The 20046-nt window shown below is 42.2% G+C and overlaps 1 protein-coding gene across 1 annotated transcript; it reads right to left on the bottom strand.

Moving 5' to 3' along the window:
- Positions 1–7619: 7619 nt before the first annotated feature.
- Positions 7620–17411, bottom strand: cmtr2 (cap methyltransferase 2). Its single transcript, XM_044031148.1, has 3 exons — positions 17284–17411; positions 11198–12454; positions 7620–9254 (listed from the first exon to the last, which is right to left on the bottom strand). The coding sequence occupies exons 2-3, from the start codon at positions 12443–12445 to the stop codon at positions 8223–8225; spliced, it is 2280 nt and encodes a 759-aa protein (XP_043887083.1). The 5' UTR covers positions 12446–12454; positions 17284–17411; the 3' UTR covers positions 7620–8222.
- Between the last annotated feature and the right edge of the window lie 2635 nt (positions 17412–20046).

Raw genomic sequence — 20046 nt, 5'->3', positions numbered from 1 at the left:
TCCTGCCAATAACAGGGAGTGGTAAATGCTCACTCTACTAGTCAACTCAAAGCTGCTTTACATGACTTTTTGCCACAGCGCGGCTGTGTGAAACTGCCGTGGCGTCGTTTTATACAAGACACAAACACAAAAAAATAGTGACGGTCACTTTTCGGCGCAACTGAGTCATTAGAATCAGTTAATTAAAAAGATTTGTTCACAGAATCGCTAAATACACGCGACTCCTCTGTTAAATATTGAGATTTTAGACATTTGCTTTGCTAGATGTTGGAGAGTAGCGCACGCTTTTGTGATTTTGTGGTTTTATACAAGACACACAAAAACTAGTGACGTTTTTAGTGCAACTGAGTCATTAGAATCAGTGGATTAAAAAGATTCGTTCACAGAATCACAGTACTTCCTGCATAACCGGAGCACTGAACTAAAATACCACTGAATGTGGTCGTGATTCGGCTCACGATTTTAGACCTTTTCCTTTGCTAAATGTAGGAGATTAACGTTAATGTTTTCAGGGATTTTTAAGTCTTTTTAACTGATCTACAGTTCGCCATTGTTTGCTTTGATTCTTATGCTGGACATCGCGCTCATGACTCGTCATGTGACAAAGCTCTCTGACGAATCAATGGCCGGCAGTCTGTCGACGCCACATTTTAGCATCGGCTCAGCTCGCTTGGAACCTCGCCAGAGCAAGGTACTTAAAAAAGAGGGTACAGATGGAAAAGCAAAAAGACAAGTAGAATAGAGTCGAATCGAGTTCTAAAACTGCATAATGGAAAAGCGCCTGTAAACTCCTCCCACTGCAGGATCATGTTGCAAGATAATCTCGTCACACCGGCCTCAAATTGGAACGCCCCCGCAATTGTCAGGACGAGCGGATCATGTCCAGAATTATTATCTTTTATCCTCTAGTGTGGAACCAGCTTAATGCTGCAGTGAAGGCAGCATGCAGGTGTCACCACTGCATCCTCTTCATATTCTCTGCTTTTACTTTCATCCCCCTCCCTCGCTCCCTTAACCTCCCCCCACCGTCTATCATTATCCTTGACCTGCAGAGGTCGCAGGAGCGCTCACTCTCCTCGCTCAATTGAACCCGTATTTGCAGCAGCAGCAGCAGCAGCAGTGGCTGTTGCATGGACAGTAAATCACCAACACGCCTTTGCTCATGCTGCAAGATGAGCCATGCACTCCTCCTCCTCCTCCTCCTCCTCTATCTATTTTTCTCATCTTCTGTGCTGCACCTCCCGCTCCAGATTGGCCCCCATATGCTGGTGGTGTGAGGGATGGGGGCCAATTGGATTCAGATGGGGACGATGCAGAAGAAGAAGAAGAAGAAGAAGATGGCACAGTATCCGTTCAAGACCCATTCACATCCACTCACGACAGGTCTGAACAGTGTTGCCATCTACTTTCAATGGATAGTAAATAAAAGCAGCCTGAAAAGATGCACAGTGCCTTTGTTATTATTATTCTCACAGTGCATTTACATGCATGTTAAAAGTCCAATTTTAGTCAGACTAAGCAAATAATTTGGTTTTCTTAGTGTCATGTAAACACTAAAGTCTTAGTCGGACTAACATGCCTGGATAATGTGACTCATAGTCCGATTACACCTGCGTTTATATGCTTAGTCGGACTGGAGTCGGACTTGGCGTTCTGCACTTAAAGTATTTAAAAGTTACACATGACAAGTTTTAAAACTGATTACATGTACATGTACATATGTGTACACAAACAGGGCACAACATTGAATTCCTGCCAATGAACCCTCTCCCATCGTCGGTGTGACTACAATGGACATTCAAATTCTTCGAAAGTCGTCCCACGGCGCTGCTGTTGCATCATTAAGGACAAATAATCACTTCTCGTCTCGGGTGACACGATTGCACTTGGCGGGGGTTGTTTTTGCATTTGAGAAATTTGCTCTTTGGAGATCGGGCATTCTAATTGTTCCCCGTGGAGGAGGGAGAACACACACACACACACACACACACACATACAACACACACACACAGAGACTGCTAACCACTCAACCAAGTCAAAACTGCACTTTTATCCAGTCCACTTGCCTCATCTGCGAGACGCCATGTGTGGTGATGTGATGTTTGGGTCGCATTGTGTACTCTGAGATTCTATCACAGCAGGAGGCTGCAGTGCAGTGCAGTGCAGTGCAGACGCAGTCCCCCTACGTATTTACTGCCTGTGCAAATGCAGTAAATGATGCAGTTGCTAAGTGTTTATCCGTCCCAGTGTTCTGCCCGGGATGTCATCGCAGCACGGCGGCCCCTCTCCGCGCAGACAATCTGAAAATTGCTTCTCTTTATCTGTATTCAGCTAAGCTTTTTCAGCCCCTGGCGACTCCGGCAGTTTCTATCTGTGAATACCACGCAGACGGACATTGTGCAGCTGATAACAACAACAAAAAAAGGCTGATTAGTGCGATGAGACATTCTGTCACTCCAATTTACACAAATCATACAGCGCACCCCCCTCACTCACTCTACTGCTCATCTGCAGCAAACACCAGAGCAAATGTCTCGGGCTGTCAAACTCAGGAGGCATAAATTCATCTACACACAAAGAATCCCACTCTGTTCCTAAAAACTGCGAGCACATTTGTGTTGTGTTGCTGTGTAATGTTCTTTTAAGCCTTGTCGTAACGATGCAAAGCAAAGCAATCTATTCAAATTCTACGGGCTTCTTCTTATTCTCATTATTATTTGAACTCTTCCACACATCCTATATCAAAACGTGCAGTTTGAATGGTGTGCTATGACTTTTCTAAGCATTTCCAGTAACCATAGCGACAAAAAAAAAATCAAAGTTTTGATATCCATTACGGTTTTTGAACAATCACTTTTCTGATTTTATAATGAGTGTGTATTGCGGCGCTACTTATCAGATTGGAATTTCTGGGTCCAAAAAGCCCTGGAAAATGAAATGCGAGACAGCGCGGGCGTAGAGTGGGGAGGTGGGTGACAGGTGACAATTTACTCACTCCAGTAGACCACACTACCCCACTGGGAAAAGTACTAACCCCCGTTTCCACATTTCACAGGTCGGCCGCTGTGTGAAGCAAGTTTCAGTGTCAGAAATGATCAGACGCAGACTCACGCCTCAGCGACTTTTTATGCCCAAACTCTCCAGCGTCACCACAGGCGGAGTTCCACCAGTGTTTCACCTGCTGTTCCTCATCATCTCACTCCTGCCGACGCTCCACAGTCACCTGCTCGAGCCTTTCTGCAAATGTTTGCACAGAAGTCGTCTCCAAACTCTTTGTCTCTAAGTTTTACCCGACATTTATCCACATCCAATAAACCAAACCACACCTCCAGCTTCAGAAGTTAGGGGTCAAAGATCAATTGATCTGAGCGGAAGGCGAGATACCAGGATAAATGAATGATCAGTGGCAGCGTCATCTGACCTCTTTATCTTCACCGTCACCTCTTTCTCTGACGTTTCTTTCCAATAATCCCGTCTTTTTTATGCCGGCGTCTCTTCTGTATGTGCATCATGTGACCGGTCGATCAGAGGCCAAGAGTCTGTCAAAGTCACATTTTCGTATCGGCTCAGGTACCAGGTACGATCAATGATGGAAAAGCTAGTGTACGAGTAGTGCTACAACTGTGTAATAACACAGTAGTAGCTGAATCCTACACACTATACCTTTAAATGTGCAGTTGCAGGGGTGAGATGCTGCTTTGCTAAGATCACGCGTCTTTTTTCCGTCGGCTCGATTCAACCGCATATGCCACTGGTTTTAGTTCAGGTTAATTAATTTGATTCAGGACTTGTAATCTCAGGGACTGATTCACCCGTTCCTCCGATCGACGATCGGAATCAAAGGCTGATTAATGAGCTTTTTGCCACTGTTGTTCACTGTACATTGATCTCACACCCTCTCTCTCTCTCTCTCTCTGTACCTGTTTGCCAGAAGAGTCTCTCGCTCTTTTCCTGAGGGCACCTCATCAGAGGACCTGAGTTAACCCGCTGGATTGAATCAGCTCAATAAAAGGGATTGCCTGGACGGAGGAGGAGGAGGAGGGGGCCGAGAGCACAAATCGGGCCGCAGGGACACTCGCACTTGACATTCAATATGTGCACACACACACACACTACTGTGTTTGTCAGGTACTTATACTGCACTTTTATACCTGCATGTGGGAGCGTTTGCCGCGCTCCACTGCGTTTGTATATGGAGACGCGTCGACGGGCAGTGATTCACGGCGACGGCGTCGAGCTCCTGGACTTTAACGACTTTCCCCTCCACGTGCGAGGTCCGCGTTTGTCTGTGCAGGTTTATGTTTCCTCTAAAGACAGAAAAAAAAAAAAGATGATGATGAAGACGAAGAGTGATGGGTGTAGGTTTAGGTCAGGTGACACCGGCCTTTAGCGCTTTCAGTTGATTGATTTAAAGCAAGGGTGTCCGACTCAAACGGCCTGGAGTGTCTCATCTGGTCAGTAGGGGGCAGTCAAACAAACGATGGCATTGTGGCATTTGTATGAAATTTCATACTTTAACCATGAAGTGAAATATCGACCATTTGGCAGAGGTCGATATATTTTAAAACCAGTCATTGATTGTGGTTATTACTCATACAAGGGAACAAAGAAATGGAAATGTTTTTGGTTTTTTTCCATTGCTTTTTTCGTGGTTGCGGTTAGCCAAGTTTAACCAAAGTAAGAGAAAAACACTGATGTCTGACGTCACTACACTACAGGATTTTCAAATCTGATTTGATCTTAAAAACGTGGGAGACCACAGACACAACAAACTCCCACAAATTTGAATTATGTTTTAAATCCTGAGAAAGCACAGACTGGATGATCGAAAAGGAGATTCAAGGGAATTGGGATCTGACAGAAACTCAACGACTTCTCCTCACACTACAGGATTATTTGGCCAGATAATCTGTTCAAACCAGCCTAAAATCAGTATTATTACATTACATGTCATTTCAGCGATTTACAATGGAATTAAGTACAATCAGCTAGGGTTGTGACCATGATGTCTTTCACACACAGGGTACCAGTCTTAACCACTGAGCCACTCCACCCCTCCAGTACAAGCCCATGATTGTCAGAAGGGCCAGCTCATATGGACGTGCATTGTATTCATTTGAAAAACAAAACAAAAAAAACATTTGTAATTTATGAGTAATTTATTTTTTGGTTTGTTTTTTTTAATTTTTTTTCCTGTCTTTTGGAGTAATTTTTTCAGTTTTTTGGAGTAATTTTTTTCTGTTTTTTTGAGTAATTTATTTCTTTTTTGAAATACTTTTTTTCTGCTTTTCGTAGTCATTTTTCGCAAGTGACTCCCATGGACCTATGGTGACTCCTGCCTGCACATACATGCCATATCTGTCCAACTGATCCTGGAGGAACATTGCTGTGTCCAGCTGATCTGAATGGGCTTTCCTCCTGAACAACCGCAAAGTCGTTTGCGTAAAGTCGACAAACGAATAGTAATACCATCCATGTGACTTAAAGACAGGACTATCACCCAGTGTCTTAAACCCAGATCAAAGTAGAACTTGATTAAACTAAACAACATTTTTTTTTTCCAACTGAATGCAATGCACTCCCCTAAGGACAGGACACAAACGTGACCAATTTACAGATCAATGGACCATGTCTTGAATACAAGTTAACTCTCGTCTCGTCTGTAATTTGCATCGACTGTGTATGTAAGTGTGAATGTATCATCACATCACTTTTAATATCCGACTATAACGACGATATTAAACACAGAGATAATAACTTCAGTGAAAACACAGCTTCATCAGCAGCGGGAGAAACAAAGCGCGTGTCGAGAATGTTCCTGCTGCCTCTCCTTCTTCTTCGTCTTCTTCACAGACGAGTATCGACAGAGCGGGAGGACATTTCAACTGATTTGCATTTTAAGAGGACAAAACCAAGAAAAAAACAAAACCCCACAACCTTTTGTTCTTTGGCAATAAATACAAGATCGTCCAACATGATTTACATACTCAATCCATAAACGCAGCCATTTGAAGAGGAATTAAACGGCAATATTTCCAGGAATCGACAGAGATTGACACTCCAATTCTGGCCAAGTGTCAGAGGTTAATTGGTTGTTTGTTGTTTATGAACAGAAAACGCCTGCCACACACGGGAAGATTTGTCATCCCCCACCAACATCCCTCTATTCTCTTTCACAGGCTTTTTAATTTCTCCCCGCAGACTCCTCAGCTGTATCTACAACCTCAGACCATTAACTGCTTCTTACTTGTCGTGGGACAAATAAAGAATTATCTGTTTAAAAACAAATGAAAGCCTGATTTGTTCATTCCTTCCACTCGTGGCTTTTTTAAATGAGAGTTTCCGGGATTAATGTATACACATTTTATACATTAATCTGATCTGCATTAATCTGTTTTATCGCAGAAAGTGACTTATTCCAAGTGAGCCCGTCGTCATATCACTGGATTAACATCTTCTTTGGGTTGTACCGCGTCCACATTTTCATGTTAAATAATTAAATATCTATTCACGTTGCCATTTACTCTGTAAAAGTACAGTTTTTGTCCACCGCTCCAGACACTACGAGGGTCATATCTCTTTCCTCTATTTCATATCGACCTCTGTGTCTTTAGATAATCCATAATTCATATGTATGAACACTAGCGGGGGCAAAGGAAGCAACGGATGTTTGCAATTCATCAACTCGACTCATCGGTTTGAGTTTTTCTTTTTAATGATTAACCCTTAGAACACAGAGCATTTTGGCTGCTATCATCCATTACTATGTTTACACCTACAGTATATACAGAAGCTATAATAATGTGCAACATAGAGTGTCTTATATCCTTTTTTTTTTTATAAACATGAGCCAAAAGTTGGTATGGCTGCTTCACTCCCCCACCCCCACAAAAAAAAATTGACCAACATTGTGTTCTTCAAAACAATACCTTTGTTTGCTCTGTTCTCCATGGTGAAGCTACAGGCTCCGTAGTTCACAATCCTGCGTTTGAGAATCAGAAGACACGTAAATCAATACAAGGAATTTAAATTCAAAATGGGAAATTCATCATGTTGTATGTACGTATGACAGACGCGTAATAACCCAAACAAAGAAGATTTTTTATTCCAGATATTGGTTTCCGTAAAGTTTTCCAAACTTTCACCCGCCTGAGAAAAGCAGGAGTCACCACTTCATCTCTTCACTGACACGGTAGTTGGTTGGACGACACCAGGCTTGGCTACATGCGACGGACTCTTCTTCACAGAAGAACAGAAGACTCTGACGTCGTGTCACGTGTCAGTGCAAATGTTTATTATTCTTGTATGAAAAGACCAACGTTCTACTGATATAAGCAACCGGAAACTAAGTGGAAAAGAAGAAGAATCAAATCAGACACAATAAGAAAGAGAAATAAACGTCAAGGCCACATGCTGGTAAGATAAATACGTCTTGTTCCCGCCCACCCTGCTCTGCTGCTGTATACACTCAAACACTCCCTCGGTCAGGTCTGATAGTTTTGCTTGACAGCCTGTTTTGGTGTGAAGGACACAGCAAACAAATCATGTTAAAAACACCAAACAGAGGCAGGATTACAATATCATTTAAAAAAGAAATCACTCAAAGTTACAAACTGCAGCTTTAAAGCTAATGTGATTTAAAGCTTCTTTTTCTTTCTTTTTTTTTAGGGAAAAACGCATTACTTTTCTGTGATTTATAGCAAACCAGGAGACATTTTACATTAAGACGGTGAAATTTGAGACAAATCACGATTTATTGAATTAATTAATTTAAAAACTCATCATCAGAACAGCTGGTGATTTGTGTAGTAATTGACTGACAGCCCTAAAACGGGCTTTATGACGCACAGCTCCTGGAACATGTACGAGTCACAGCTCAGTGACCTGCGACATGGCAAACGACGACTTTGAAAGACACTGCCCGCTCCGTTGTCCATTCAAAGAAAATTGGCCGGCAGCGTTTTTAGTATAAACAGTCAAAAAAAGAGATAGAAGTGCTGTTAACTGTACAAGTACAAGTGTTTGTACAGTGGTGGAATCATATGTCACGGTCTGTGAAGTTGTCCGAGTTTCCGAGGAGAAGTTTGGCACAGGAATGCCCGGTGAACTTAATACTCTGTGACCTCCAGGGGAGAGAATCAACTTCCTGTTTACACCAGCATGTGCAACTCAGTGTACCTGATTGGTCGTGTGATATGCATGAACACGAGCATGGGCTTCGTCTATGGCTGCATGAGCAGATGAAGCTTGTGTTGGATGATCTCAGAGTTCATGGTCCACAGAAACTCCGTCAGCCCTGCACTGAGAAGCTCCTCCATGGGAACAAACTGCAGCACTTGTCTGTCCCCGTCTCGCGACTGACCTTTACCCTCATCTCCGCCCAACAGCTCGCCCATGCAGTCGCGGACGCCCGTGAGAACGGGGAGTATCCGAGCGGCGGCTTCGGCGCAGAAGCCCGCGCACACAAGCGCGGCCCCTACGACGCCGCATGGGGGCGGACACCTGAACGTGACAGAGTGAAAGCACGAACGCAGGCAGAGCACAACGGCTGCCGTGACACGGGTGAGGGCAGAAAACACGGGCAACAGCAGGGCGTCCCCTGGGTTCAGCGTCTGCAGGGAGAGGACAGTGCAGCATACGAGCTGCTGCTGGTAGAGAGGCTCCCCGTCGTGCAGCGTGACACAGCCTCTTTGAGGAAATGAGGGCTCTGCAGAAAATGTTAGGATTAAATCCTCCGTTTGGCTCTCACATGCTGCCCAAACTGAGCGGCTGCCAAACACCAGACACCGTTTTTTATCTTTGCTCTTACTGCTGTCGTCTTTGGAGATGGACAGGACGGAGGCTGCGCAAGCCGTACGACAAGAGTCGCAGGGCGAGACGCGGGTCCAGTCCACCACTGTGTCCGTCAGGGCTTCGTTCAGGTGCTTTAACAATCCACCTTCACAGAACGGAGAGTTTATGATCGCGGGAAGCGCCGCGCCAACCACAACATACCATGAATCCACGTTGCACTTGGACAGGGGGCCTTCCAGAACGCAGCCCGTCCCCCCGGCATCAGTGAAGTGTCTCTGTATCCAGCTGGCATGGTAACCCCTCTCGATGCGCTGCCTCCAGGTCAGGGTCTGCAGCTCCCTTCGCTCATTAAAGGAGCCTGTTTGCTTCTTCGGTCCTTGAGAGCGGCCCCCAGAGGCGACGCAGCAGGCGGGAGTCACCGTGTTGCGGGAAATCCATCGGCTCCGAGGAAGGAAGATCACCTACACACACATTCACACACAGAGAAACCTAATCATGTTCACACAAACTTTGGTTGCCAGGGTTCAAATATGGGTCTTTGGATACCCAGAATATTTCTTTTGGGTCTCCAAACTAAATTAGCAGAACTTTCCCCAAATTTTAGTGAAGATTTAAATAAAGAATTTACCAAACATCTTTTGCAAATGATTCCTTTACCAATTCAAAGTGATATTAAATGCTATGGATATGGCAGCAAATTAGCGGCTACATTCGTGGGTCCCGGGTAAAAAATGCGGTAAACACTGAGCTACAGGAATCACTTGTCCTATGAAAAGCAACTTCTTTGCGCTTCAAGGAAAAACCATGGATTAATAATCTGGTTTTATGGATACAAACTAACCTGATTTGGTTATTCTTCATCTTTGACTGAAACACTAAATATACACAAAAAAAATAAATGGGGAAAAAAAGAAACTGAGTTTAAATGGAAATCAATGGGAAAAGAGTCTCTATGAGTTTATTTGTAATGCACTATTCATACACAGGGCAACTCAGAGTGCATGTCAATAGAACACAATGTTGATTTTGTAAATTGTGTTCACATTGAGAGAAAAATAAGACAATAAAGCACATATGAGTGGACACCAGTGTCATTGACAGTTAGTATTGTTCAATAGGAGCCTGGCTGCAGGTGAAGCCTCTGAACAATGGCGCTCAAATTGCAAATCTGAGGCTTCAAAGAAACGGGAGTTTGTTTGTTTTTTTACAACCGGAGGTTTTTATGTCCACTGCAGTATCAACACTGACCACCACATATTGACTTTTATTTCAAATGGGTGGGTTCATTAGAAAGCTATGCACTGAGCCTTGATTAATTGACCACTGAATTCCCTACATGCAGCATTATTTAACGCTGAAACAGACACTTTTTTTTTTTTTTCTTAAGCTTCAACTCCGGACTTCATAGTAAAACATGGTGGTGATTAAAAAACAAAAAATGATACCATGCATGTTTATATTGGTCTCCTATTAGCCTCACTTACACAACGTTATTGTCTTGGCACACGGGACGCGGCTTCAGCAGACAAATGACGATGAGATTTACATCCTGCGGCTTTTTCTCCTGAAGCACTCCGCCTCCTGTTATTTTTACTTGGATGTGCCAAGCAATAAACTTAATTAAGCTGTTAATACAATACTTTGCACATCCATTACAATTAGTGCTGTCAAATTTATCATGTTGATCACTGCCATTATTTTAAATATTTAATGTGCATAATTAATGTTTACTGCCCATATAGCAGCTGATCTTTGTTCAAAAAAGCCACCGCACCGTCCAAAAAAATAAGGAATGGCCACTCTGGCCTTTGTTTTGGCACAACACAAAAGATGTTACCTACTTAAAAGGCTCGCCTAATAAAATATTTACCTATACAAGTCTATGATATCTTGAGAATATGTTTGTCAATTGCTCACTCTCCTGCACCAAAGTCCAGAAAGAAAAACTGTGTTTTTAGTTTGCAGACTTACAAACGTGGAGCTGGTCTACTGCTGCCTCATTGTGTTTGGTACATCACGGTCCTGTGTGTTATGATGTAAAATGGCTGGTTTTCTGTATGGACTCTGATGCAAGGAGTGAATGATTCAAGATGCAAGAAAACTGATGAAGATATCATAGATTTAATAAGGTGGCTTAAATCTGACTGCCCCTGCTGGGAACCAGTTAACAGACTGGACAAAGAAAGTAGAACATGCTTGTTGACGTCCCTTTTGTTTATCTTTACCACCGTTAATGGTTCTTCACCAGCATCTTTACAGAGACCCAGTTCTATAAGTACCTAGACTGGCTAAGGACACGATGGTTCTCTTTAATAATACCAAATACAAATACAGGAATTATAGAATACTTTCTGACGCAAACATCTAGTACACCTTCAGTCAGTTTAAAGGTGGGACACCTTACCTGGAATCGCCGCAGATATTCCTGAGCTACAGAATCTCTGACGTGGTCGAGCCGCTGCTTCAGCTCTGCGCTCATTCCTTCAAACAGCTGCAAGTTCTCGGTGATCGTCTCTACCTGCAGCGTGTGAAAGTAAGAGCACACCTCGTAATGCTGGTTCAGGAACGACTCTGGGATCAGTGCCTTTGGGAAAAGTGCCTCCTGATCGGCCAGATGTGGACCATAGTTCCGGATGAGTTTCGAGAGCAGAGGCCTCACAGCTTCCTTGCCGTCATAGTTCAGACACACGACGTAGACCTCAGAGTTCCCAGACTTACTGGTGGCAGGTTTGAAGACGTTGACGGAGTGGAAGCAGCAGCTCAGCAGGTAGAGTAAGCAGACGGAAGAGTGTTCGTACAGCGTGAACATTTTCAACACAAAGGAGCCACCCGGGCTCAGGAGCAGCAGTGCTGCCGTGGCCTCGCAGTAATGCAGCGATGCCACAAGAGCCTCCTGCTCATCTGGCTTCTCCTGGCAGTCAAAACTACCGTCCGCCGTCACTACATCCACTCTACGCATGTTAGAAACAAACACCTGCAGCTCCAGCAAGTGTTTCTGGATCATGATGTTTCCTGTGTTGTCTGAACCAAAGAACCACCACGGCAACGTGTTTGCAATCAATCGATCATCAGCGATGGTTGTGCTCCCCCCATTAGCCTCGTGGTACGGGTTGAGAGTGTTTGCGGCCCAACTCCAGTCACAGTAATGTGTGGACTCACTGGTTTTGATGTAGTGGTTCAGAGCCGTTATGAAGGCACCCGGTGCTTCACACAGGTGGACTGTGTTCAGCTCTCCACTTTGAAGAGCCTCCTCTGGGAGAAGGTTAAAAGTTCCCAAGATCTCATAGAACTTGCACCAAGCCTGAGTGCAGATCTCCGCGTTGGCAGCAGAGCGCACAGCGGCGATCACCTTCCCTGCTCGATTGGTGGAGTTGGTGTGCTGATGCCAAACCTGGACATTCTTGTCACTGAGCTGGTTCTTCACAGTGTTCAAGGACTCTTTCAGGGCCTGTAGCTGACAGTGCCCCTCCACCGCATGTCTGAGAGCATCATTGGGACTAGGGATGTGCCACTCCCCAGTGGGCGGCTTCACGTAGGTTCTAACTTTACGAAAAAGGCCCTGAATCTCAGTGCGTGTTTCAGGGTCGGATGGTGCCAGGTCAGTAAAATGCTGCAGCTTGGCTTTCCTCCTGGTCCCATTGTTGGAGCTCATCCTCCAAACCTGCAGTGGACCAACACAAGGAGTTAGACACTAAATGACCAAGGCCTTATCTGCACTAAATCAATCTTTACAATCCACAGAACGGTTGCAGGGGGGCACGATGCCAATCTCAGTTTACATAGGGCAAAAGGCGGGGTACACCCTGAATGCCAGCCCAACATTTTTGAGTTTTCTAGCTTTCTTCACAGACGGTTGAGGAGTTATAGTAATGAGAAGTATGCATGCTCTGAAAGGGGACAGAACTGTGTTCTATTAAAAAGTAATGGAACTCATGATTAAGACCCTTGACTCCTTAAAAAATCTTTACTGACGTTATAAATCTGGTAAGAAGTAGAAGCTAATTTTCTGCCTAACTAGTACTTCTATCCTATATTCAGTCTTTGGTTCACACCTGAACTAAGACCTGTCCACGTGAGATCAGATCTTCAGATCATTAAAAAAAATCCAACCTCTGCTCAATTCTTTTTTAACATGACTTGCTTACTGCACATTTTTGCAGACAGTACATTTCACAGTGAATTATACCGAGACCCTGCAAGCCCTTTATTATCCGTAATATGCATGAGCGGTGTTGAATAGCAAATGTCGACTCATTGTGATGTGGTGCCCTCAGGTGACAGGACAAGCTGTAAATACCGCCGATTGCTTCACAAGGTCAGGCTTCACCCACTCAGAATAACAAGAAGTTTTCTACAGCAGCACTAAAACACACCATGACTTTGAATGGTGGAATTTTACCGTACGTGTATATATAAATACTATTTTAATCAGTATTGAATCACAGTATTGGGTTCACATTTTCAGTTTTGCAATCTTATTACAATAACTGCAAAATAGATGTAAAATGGGATGAGGGATTACCACATGTCACCATCAAAATTATCTCTACGGATATCGCAATTGCAATTCAGGTCACCATTAGGACAATTAATAGTTTTTGCAACTTGTTTCTTATTTTCATGAAAACCTTGCAATGAATTATGCAGCAATAATGAGCATTTAAAGCATTAACGCCTATAAACTTTTTAATTTGTGTGAACAACAGATGAATCAAAAATAGACCAAGTTAATTAGCAGCCTTTAAAAGTTTCTAAAGGCACTGTTTCACATTGAAATTTTGATTATACTCCAAGTAATTGTGCAGGTTCATGGTAAGATATGAACTGTTGCCAACATGAATGAGTTACATTTTATTTTTTTAAATTTATGCAGAGCAGTGATTCCCAAAGGCCGGGTCGGGACCCACCGTGGGAGATTTTTATGGGTCCCCAAACACATTTGATGAATTCTTTTAGTTAAGAATAATTTTCCATATGTTTTAAATACCAACTACAAAACATCATGAGGAAATGATGTGTTCAAAGAATCATTAAAATCACTAAAACTAAATAATTTGGGGTTTGAGAACATTTGAGAACATCATCATCTCTGGGTTTAGGAAACACAGCTGGACATTTTTCAACATTTTCTGGTCCAAACAAGCAAGAGATTGACTGAGAAAATAATCGACAGATCAATGAATTATGAGATTATTGTTATTTGCCGTGTGGTGAGAAACACCATGTCGCCTTGAAAAACTACATGTTTGATGAGAAGCTGTTTGTGCTTGAATTACTTTTGAACGATTCACACAATTGTTGAGCAATTTCTAATTCCCGACATGAAAAGAATTTACAGTCAGAGTGATATTAACCCCAGAGCTACATCTCTGCTCATGTGCATGTGATTTAGATGACAACACTGGACAGGAACGGGCGTATTTCTGGCCTTATTTCTTGATTAGAGCTGGAGCGGCTGGGTGATGAATGGCAATATATGGCATAAAGCTAACAACGGCACATTCATCAGAGATTCATCATAAATCTTTGTAAAAAGCTGCTGCTGCTGCTGCTGCTGTGTATGAAAGTCATCTGCCCTGTGCTGTGTGTTTGTAAATGGTTCAACCGTTGTAAACATTTCACCCGCAAGATGTTTACCATCTTATCTGTAAGAGACTCAGAGGTTTATGCATTTGTTATAGATCGGTAGATCAGTTTTATATTGAACAAGGTCACGGACTGACGCCAAGACTTACAAACTTTGTCACAAAACAACAGTTGAAATATGTACATTTTAATCCACTAGATCCGGATCACTTTCCGGATGTATATATAACTTTACCTGCTTGTTGCGAATACCTTCTTGCATAGACATGAAAAAAATTCATCCAGATCTGTTAAGACCTTGCCGAGATATACGTACACATCTGAACTTGGAACAACCGGCCAAATGGAACTCGGCCGTAGTAAATTTAAATTGCCGCCAAATCCCTAATTGAGTGCGGATGAAGTTTATACTGTTTCCATCACGGTGCGATTCAGCTCGGTTTGTCGTACCGGTGCAATGTCAACGAATGAAGACATCAAATACAACATAGCAGACAACAAGGCACTGAGGAGAAAGACAGCCGAAAAAGACAGGAGAGTCTGTCGCTCAATGAGCTGACTGTCGTCAGTGCAGCGACTAGACCATACCACAGCATTTTACCCTGGTACCCTAAGGGAAGGACACCAACAAATGGAACAGTAAGGGAAAAAAGGTACAATACTGTACCAACCCAAATCATTCCACTTGATGGAAACATGGATTTATTCTGCTGACAGAGTGTCTGATCCTCCATACACATTTGGAGTCGACCAATTATCAGCCTGGCCAATTATTGGGGGCTGATATTTGGCATTTTGGTATCAGCATTTGGTTTTAATGACCACAGATATTTCAGATATAGAAGTAATTACAAAGTGTGCGACTGTTTAAATCTCCAGCTCTGAGCTGTTTGCTCTCAGGCTGATGCTTCAACTACAAAAAAAAAAAACAGCTGACAACATTACAGAGTCTCTTACTGCTAATTAAAACCTTCTTCTTCTTCTTCTTCTTTGAATAATAATTTCCAGCAGGCTATACACCCATTACCAAATGTCCATATAAAGGACAAGAGGAAAAAAAGGAATTAAAGGCTGTGCCATTATTTCTTGCACAATTTAAACAAGCTGCTTTGGAGTTGAGAGACTTGCTTGTTTGATATTTTTATCGATGTCATAGGTGGATTGATTATTTTTATTTTATTTCAAAAAAAACGGTAGGTTGCTAACAGTAGGACTTACAGATAAACCCACCCACACGGATGAAAACAGAATTAATTAATAACTGTGCCATCGCAGATGTGCAGTGAGATTATTATAAAGGATCAATGAGAGTAAAATTATCATGTAAATGAACAATAATTATGTTAATTATCTGTGTGCTTGTCAGCTCCAGGGACTCTGAATTACAATTAGTGATTAATGACAGAAAATGTATACACAATAGCATTAATTAATTTGACTGGTACATCATTGGCTTCTCCAATCTGAGCAATAGCATCTCATTTTACATCACGCTATTTTTGTTGTTCAAGGCTACACTGTAATTCAACACTGGAATAAATTTGTTCTAACGATCTAGTCCTGAAAATCTGACTCTTACTTTCAAGTACACGTTGACTAATCAGGTTGATTTTTGCCATCAGCATCTCCTGATTATTAATTAATTAATCCAATCGGCCGATTATTACTCATTCATGAAAGTTTATACAATTTCTGTTCTCAGAAACTTAACAAATGTTGCAAAGTGCAAGACATTTTTTCAACCACAAGTTTATTTGACAGAGTTTGGTTTACAAAGTGCAAGATTTAGTTCTATATTTAATAGATTTAAAGCAGGTAGGAGCATTTAGAACATGAGATACTATCAAAATACTAACTGTTTTATTTACTCTGATGTAAGAGAGTCATCTTATCTCTCGCTCCATCTTAGTCTAATTTGGCTTTAAGGAAGAGGAGGATGATTAGAGAATAAATCTTCCTCCTCTGAAAAGTCCGTAGCTGACTTTGCTCAGCCTATTTCCATCACTGTTTAATGTAGGTGCTACTTTAATATATTCTCAGGTGGTACTTGGTTTAAAAGGTTTGAGAACCACTGGTATAAATCAACTATCACTGTCCAACATTGTGCAGTAACAAAGTACTTGCAATACGTGTATTATAACATTTTAAACAGTCTCTATTTCTTTACATGGATGAAATCATTCACACACTCGATTTATTATTCACTCATATTTTAAGCGGCAACTAATGATTATTCTCATATTGGAATAACTTGTTTGTCCCATAAAATGTCAGAAAATGTTGATCGGCATTTCCCAAACCTTGACATGATGTCCACAAATTTTAAATATTCATATTTAAGGAGCTGAAATATGAGAAAACTCTCTAAAACTGAATAATCAATTATCAAAATAGTTGATGGTGTTAAAATGTAAATGTAATGCTTAATTTAATCATACTTATTGTCATAGGAAAAGGTAATATCCCCTAATAAGCACATAGTGTTTGTTCATGTTTAGATTATATATATATGTGTGTATGTATGTATATATATATATAGAGAGAGAGAGAGAGAGAGAGATTATCATATGTTTAGATTATATGTATATCCCCTGTATGTCCCCTCAATTTCAAACCCGAATGAGTGAATGAGTCTAAATCAAAATTCAGTAAAACAAAAATCAAAACATTTCGTAGCCGGAAGTTTGTGCGCAGCTACTGCAGCTGAACGTAACACAGTTCCGGTGTGAGCAGCAATTAGCTCACGTTCATGTTGAGGTCTCCTCAATCCCCAAAACAACGGATTTAAAGACTCGCCTTCATCATTAAATCGTCTCAGATGAAGTCCCCGTTCTATCGTAGGTGTATGTGTCGCTGCATGTCAGTAATTCAAACAAAACAAACAAAAAAAGGCAAAACACTCACGGGTCTGTTTGTCGATGCGAACCGGAAGCTGCGCGTGACCCGGAACAACAATGCGCATGCGTAGGAAGGTGGGCGGGAAGGGTGATAGTTTTTTTTTTAAAGGTGTATGTCGTATAAATTTCAAAGTTTGGTAGAAGATGAGTGAGTGACTGAGTGAGTGAGTGAACTTAAACAAATATTTTGGAAAGATAACAACACAAAAGACTGTAGAAATTGAAAAGCATGAAATGTGTTTTAATAATTCAGCTGTTCTTTCTATTTACTTCATCTACATGCCACCATTTTGTGTGTGAGTGTTCTTGTATGGGTATCTTTGTGAGGACCAAACATAGAGGGAGTGAGGGCATTTGGAAAAAGTGGGGACATTGTGTCTGGAGTAAGTCTCCATAGGTAAATATAATGTCCAGTCACCATGGAAACCAGACTGTGTATGTGTAACAGGGTCAGTTACTGCGGCATATTTGTAACGTACTGCAATATTACACACCTGATATTTATTTTATTTCTCCTTTTCATGTTATAATACACACATTGTATGTAAAATTTTATATTTTACCCTGACACGGTTTAAGTTTAAGTTGTCATGTGGAACAGACCGCAACACTACACCAGTGACATATGTACGTTGTAAGAACCGCTTGAAGGGGAAAAAAAATGTTTGAATTACTTTTATATTAAAAACATAGGAACCTGTGTGTGTCTGTGTTGTGTGTTTCTGTCAATACGACACGATTGTGTCACGCCTGCCCGTGTCTGACCTCATTCTCTTCGCGTGAAGGTTATGAGCAGCGTGCACAGAGCGCCGTGATGGCGTTATCACGTGTCCATCACTGAGCTGCTCAGCCTTTATTGAAGCAATGACAGTGAATATTTGACCTCTGACCTGAACCTGAAGATAATTGCTGCAGTGGCAATGAGCTCAGGTGAAGAAGAGGCCTCTGTCACCTTGTGTGTGTGTGTGTGTCAGTGCAGTGGATCAAGATAAAGAGAACGAACTGTGTTAAATAGAGTCTGAAAAACATCTCTGCACTGCATTTCAGTTTGGTTTTGTGGGACACGTTGAGCTGTACAGAATGTGCCCTTTAAAAATAATGTAACACACAGAGTCCACACCATGAGTGTAAATGTCTCTCTTCATATTTGCTGAGTGCATTACATTTTTGTTCATGCCCACACACGACCTTTAAAACTCCACTCACTTAAGTGTCAATTGGTATAACATATACACCTGATAACACACACACACACACACAGCTGCCTTGGTGAGAACACTCATAGAAATAATACATTTCCTACACCCTGACCTTGACCTGAACCATTACAACTAATGGCGCTTTTCCATTATACAGTTCTAGCTCTACTCGGTTTGGTATCAGTCACGTCGTCTTCCATGCCTCCATAGCTCCTCCTCAATGTGGGCGTGGGCGTCACAGCACGGCTGCACGAAACTGCCGCCACGGCGTTTTAAACGCGACACAAACGCGCAAACTAGCAAAGCAGTTGTTTTCGGGTGTAACTGAATCATTACAATCAGTTCATTTAAAAGATTTGTTCACAGAATCGTGATTCATGAAGCGCCGTCGCTAAATACACCAGACTCCTCTGTTAAATATTGAGATTTTAGACATTTCCATTGCTAAATGTTGGAGATTAACACACGTTTTCAGAGATTTTTAAGTCTCTTTAACGGATCTACAGTTCAGCGTTGTTTGCTTTGATGCTTGTGTCGGGACGTCGCGCTCGTGACTCTTCCAGTGACGACACTCTCTGACACATCGGCGGCTGGCAGTCTGTCGACATCACATTTTAGTATCGGCTCAGTGAAAAAGCCACCAGGTACCAGGTGCTATCACTGATGGAGAGGAAAAGAAAAGAAAACAAGTAGAACTGTACAATGGAAAAGCGCCATAAAGGCCCTAAAACCAGGTCTAAACACTTTTAAAAGTTTTACCTTGTTCTTTATGTTGTGAATAAATAGAAGAAATCCTGCACTTTTCTCACAGAAATCGCCTTGCAACGCTGCACCCCATACTCTGGAATTTGGATACGATGTCACTCCCAGTTTCCGACTTCCAACTTTGGATGCTAATGGAACGCAGCTTGAATACAGGTATAGACACACACGCACACACGGTAACATCAAGAACATTCCGGGCCTTTTGTGCTGATGTTCTTATCGGCGACAATTAAACATTTAACAAGGGACGTCGCCACAAAGTGCCATTCCATTAATTAGCATTGTGAGAAGCCTACAGTAATCTCTCCATAACAAAGAGCTTCAGGGGACAGTGTTATAATGAGGACTGGAAATTTTCAAACACCCAGGAAAATTAAAAGATAATGAACGCAGAGGATGATGGGTGATTGTGTAACAATGCTAGCAGCATTGTGCGAGACGAGGCAAAACATCTGCTGCTTCGTCCGTGTGAAAACGACCTTAGTTTAGTTTAGTTGAGCTTGTCGATCAGTGGCGGAAACCTGTGTTTCCTTGTGTCCCCCGCTGTTCAGACACCGTTTTCTAACATCAATGGTATATGAAGGAGGAGAATCTCTGCATTTGCTTTACAGGGACTTTCAAATCAATCAAGCTTAAGACTCGACTCTGACTATATCGGTTGATTTGATTGTTCCCGATTGTTCCCGAGGAGGAGAAATGTGTTTAAGCGTCACAGAAGTGAAGAGCTCAGCTCTGGACAGAAGTGCTGCCGTGCTGCGTTCACAAACCTGCTGTTGGCCCGTTTTCCGTGGGTGCAGTGGAGTGTG

The sequence above is a fragment of the Solea senegalensis genome, linkage group LG7 (assembly GCF_019176455.1).
Source record: "Solea senegalensis isolate Sse05_10M linkage group LG7, IFAPA_SoseM_1, whole genome shotgun sequence".
Lineage (NCBI taxonomy): Eukaryota > Metazoa > Chordata > Actinopteri > Pleuronectiformes > Soleidae > Solea > Solea senegalensis.
Note: the sequence above shows the minus strand (reverse complement) of the source record. Positions and strands in the feature narration are given on the sequence as shown.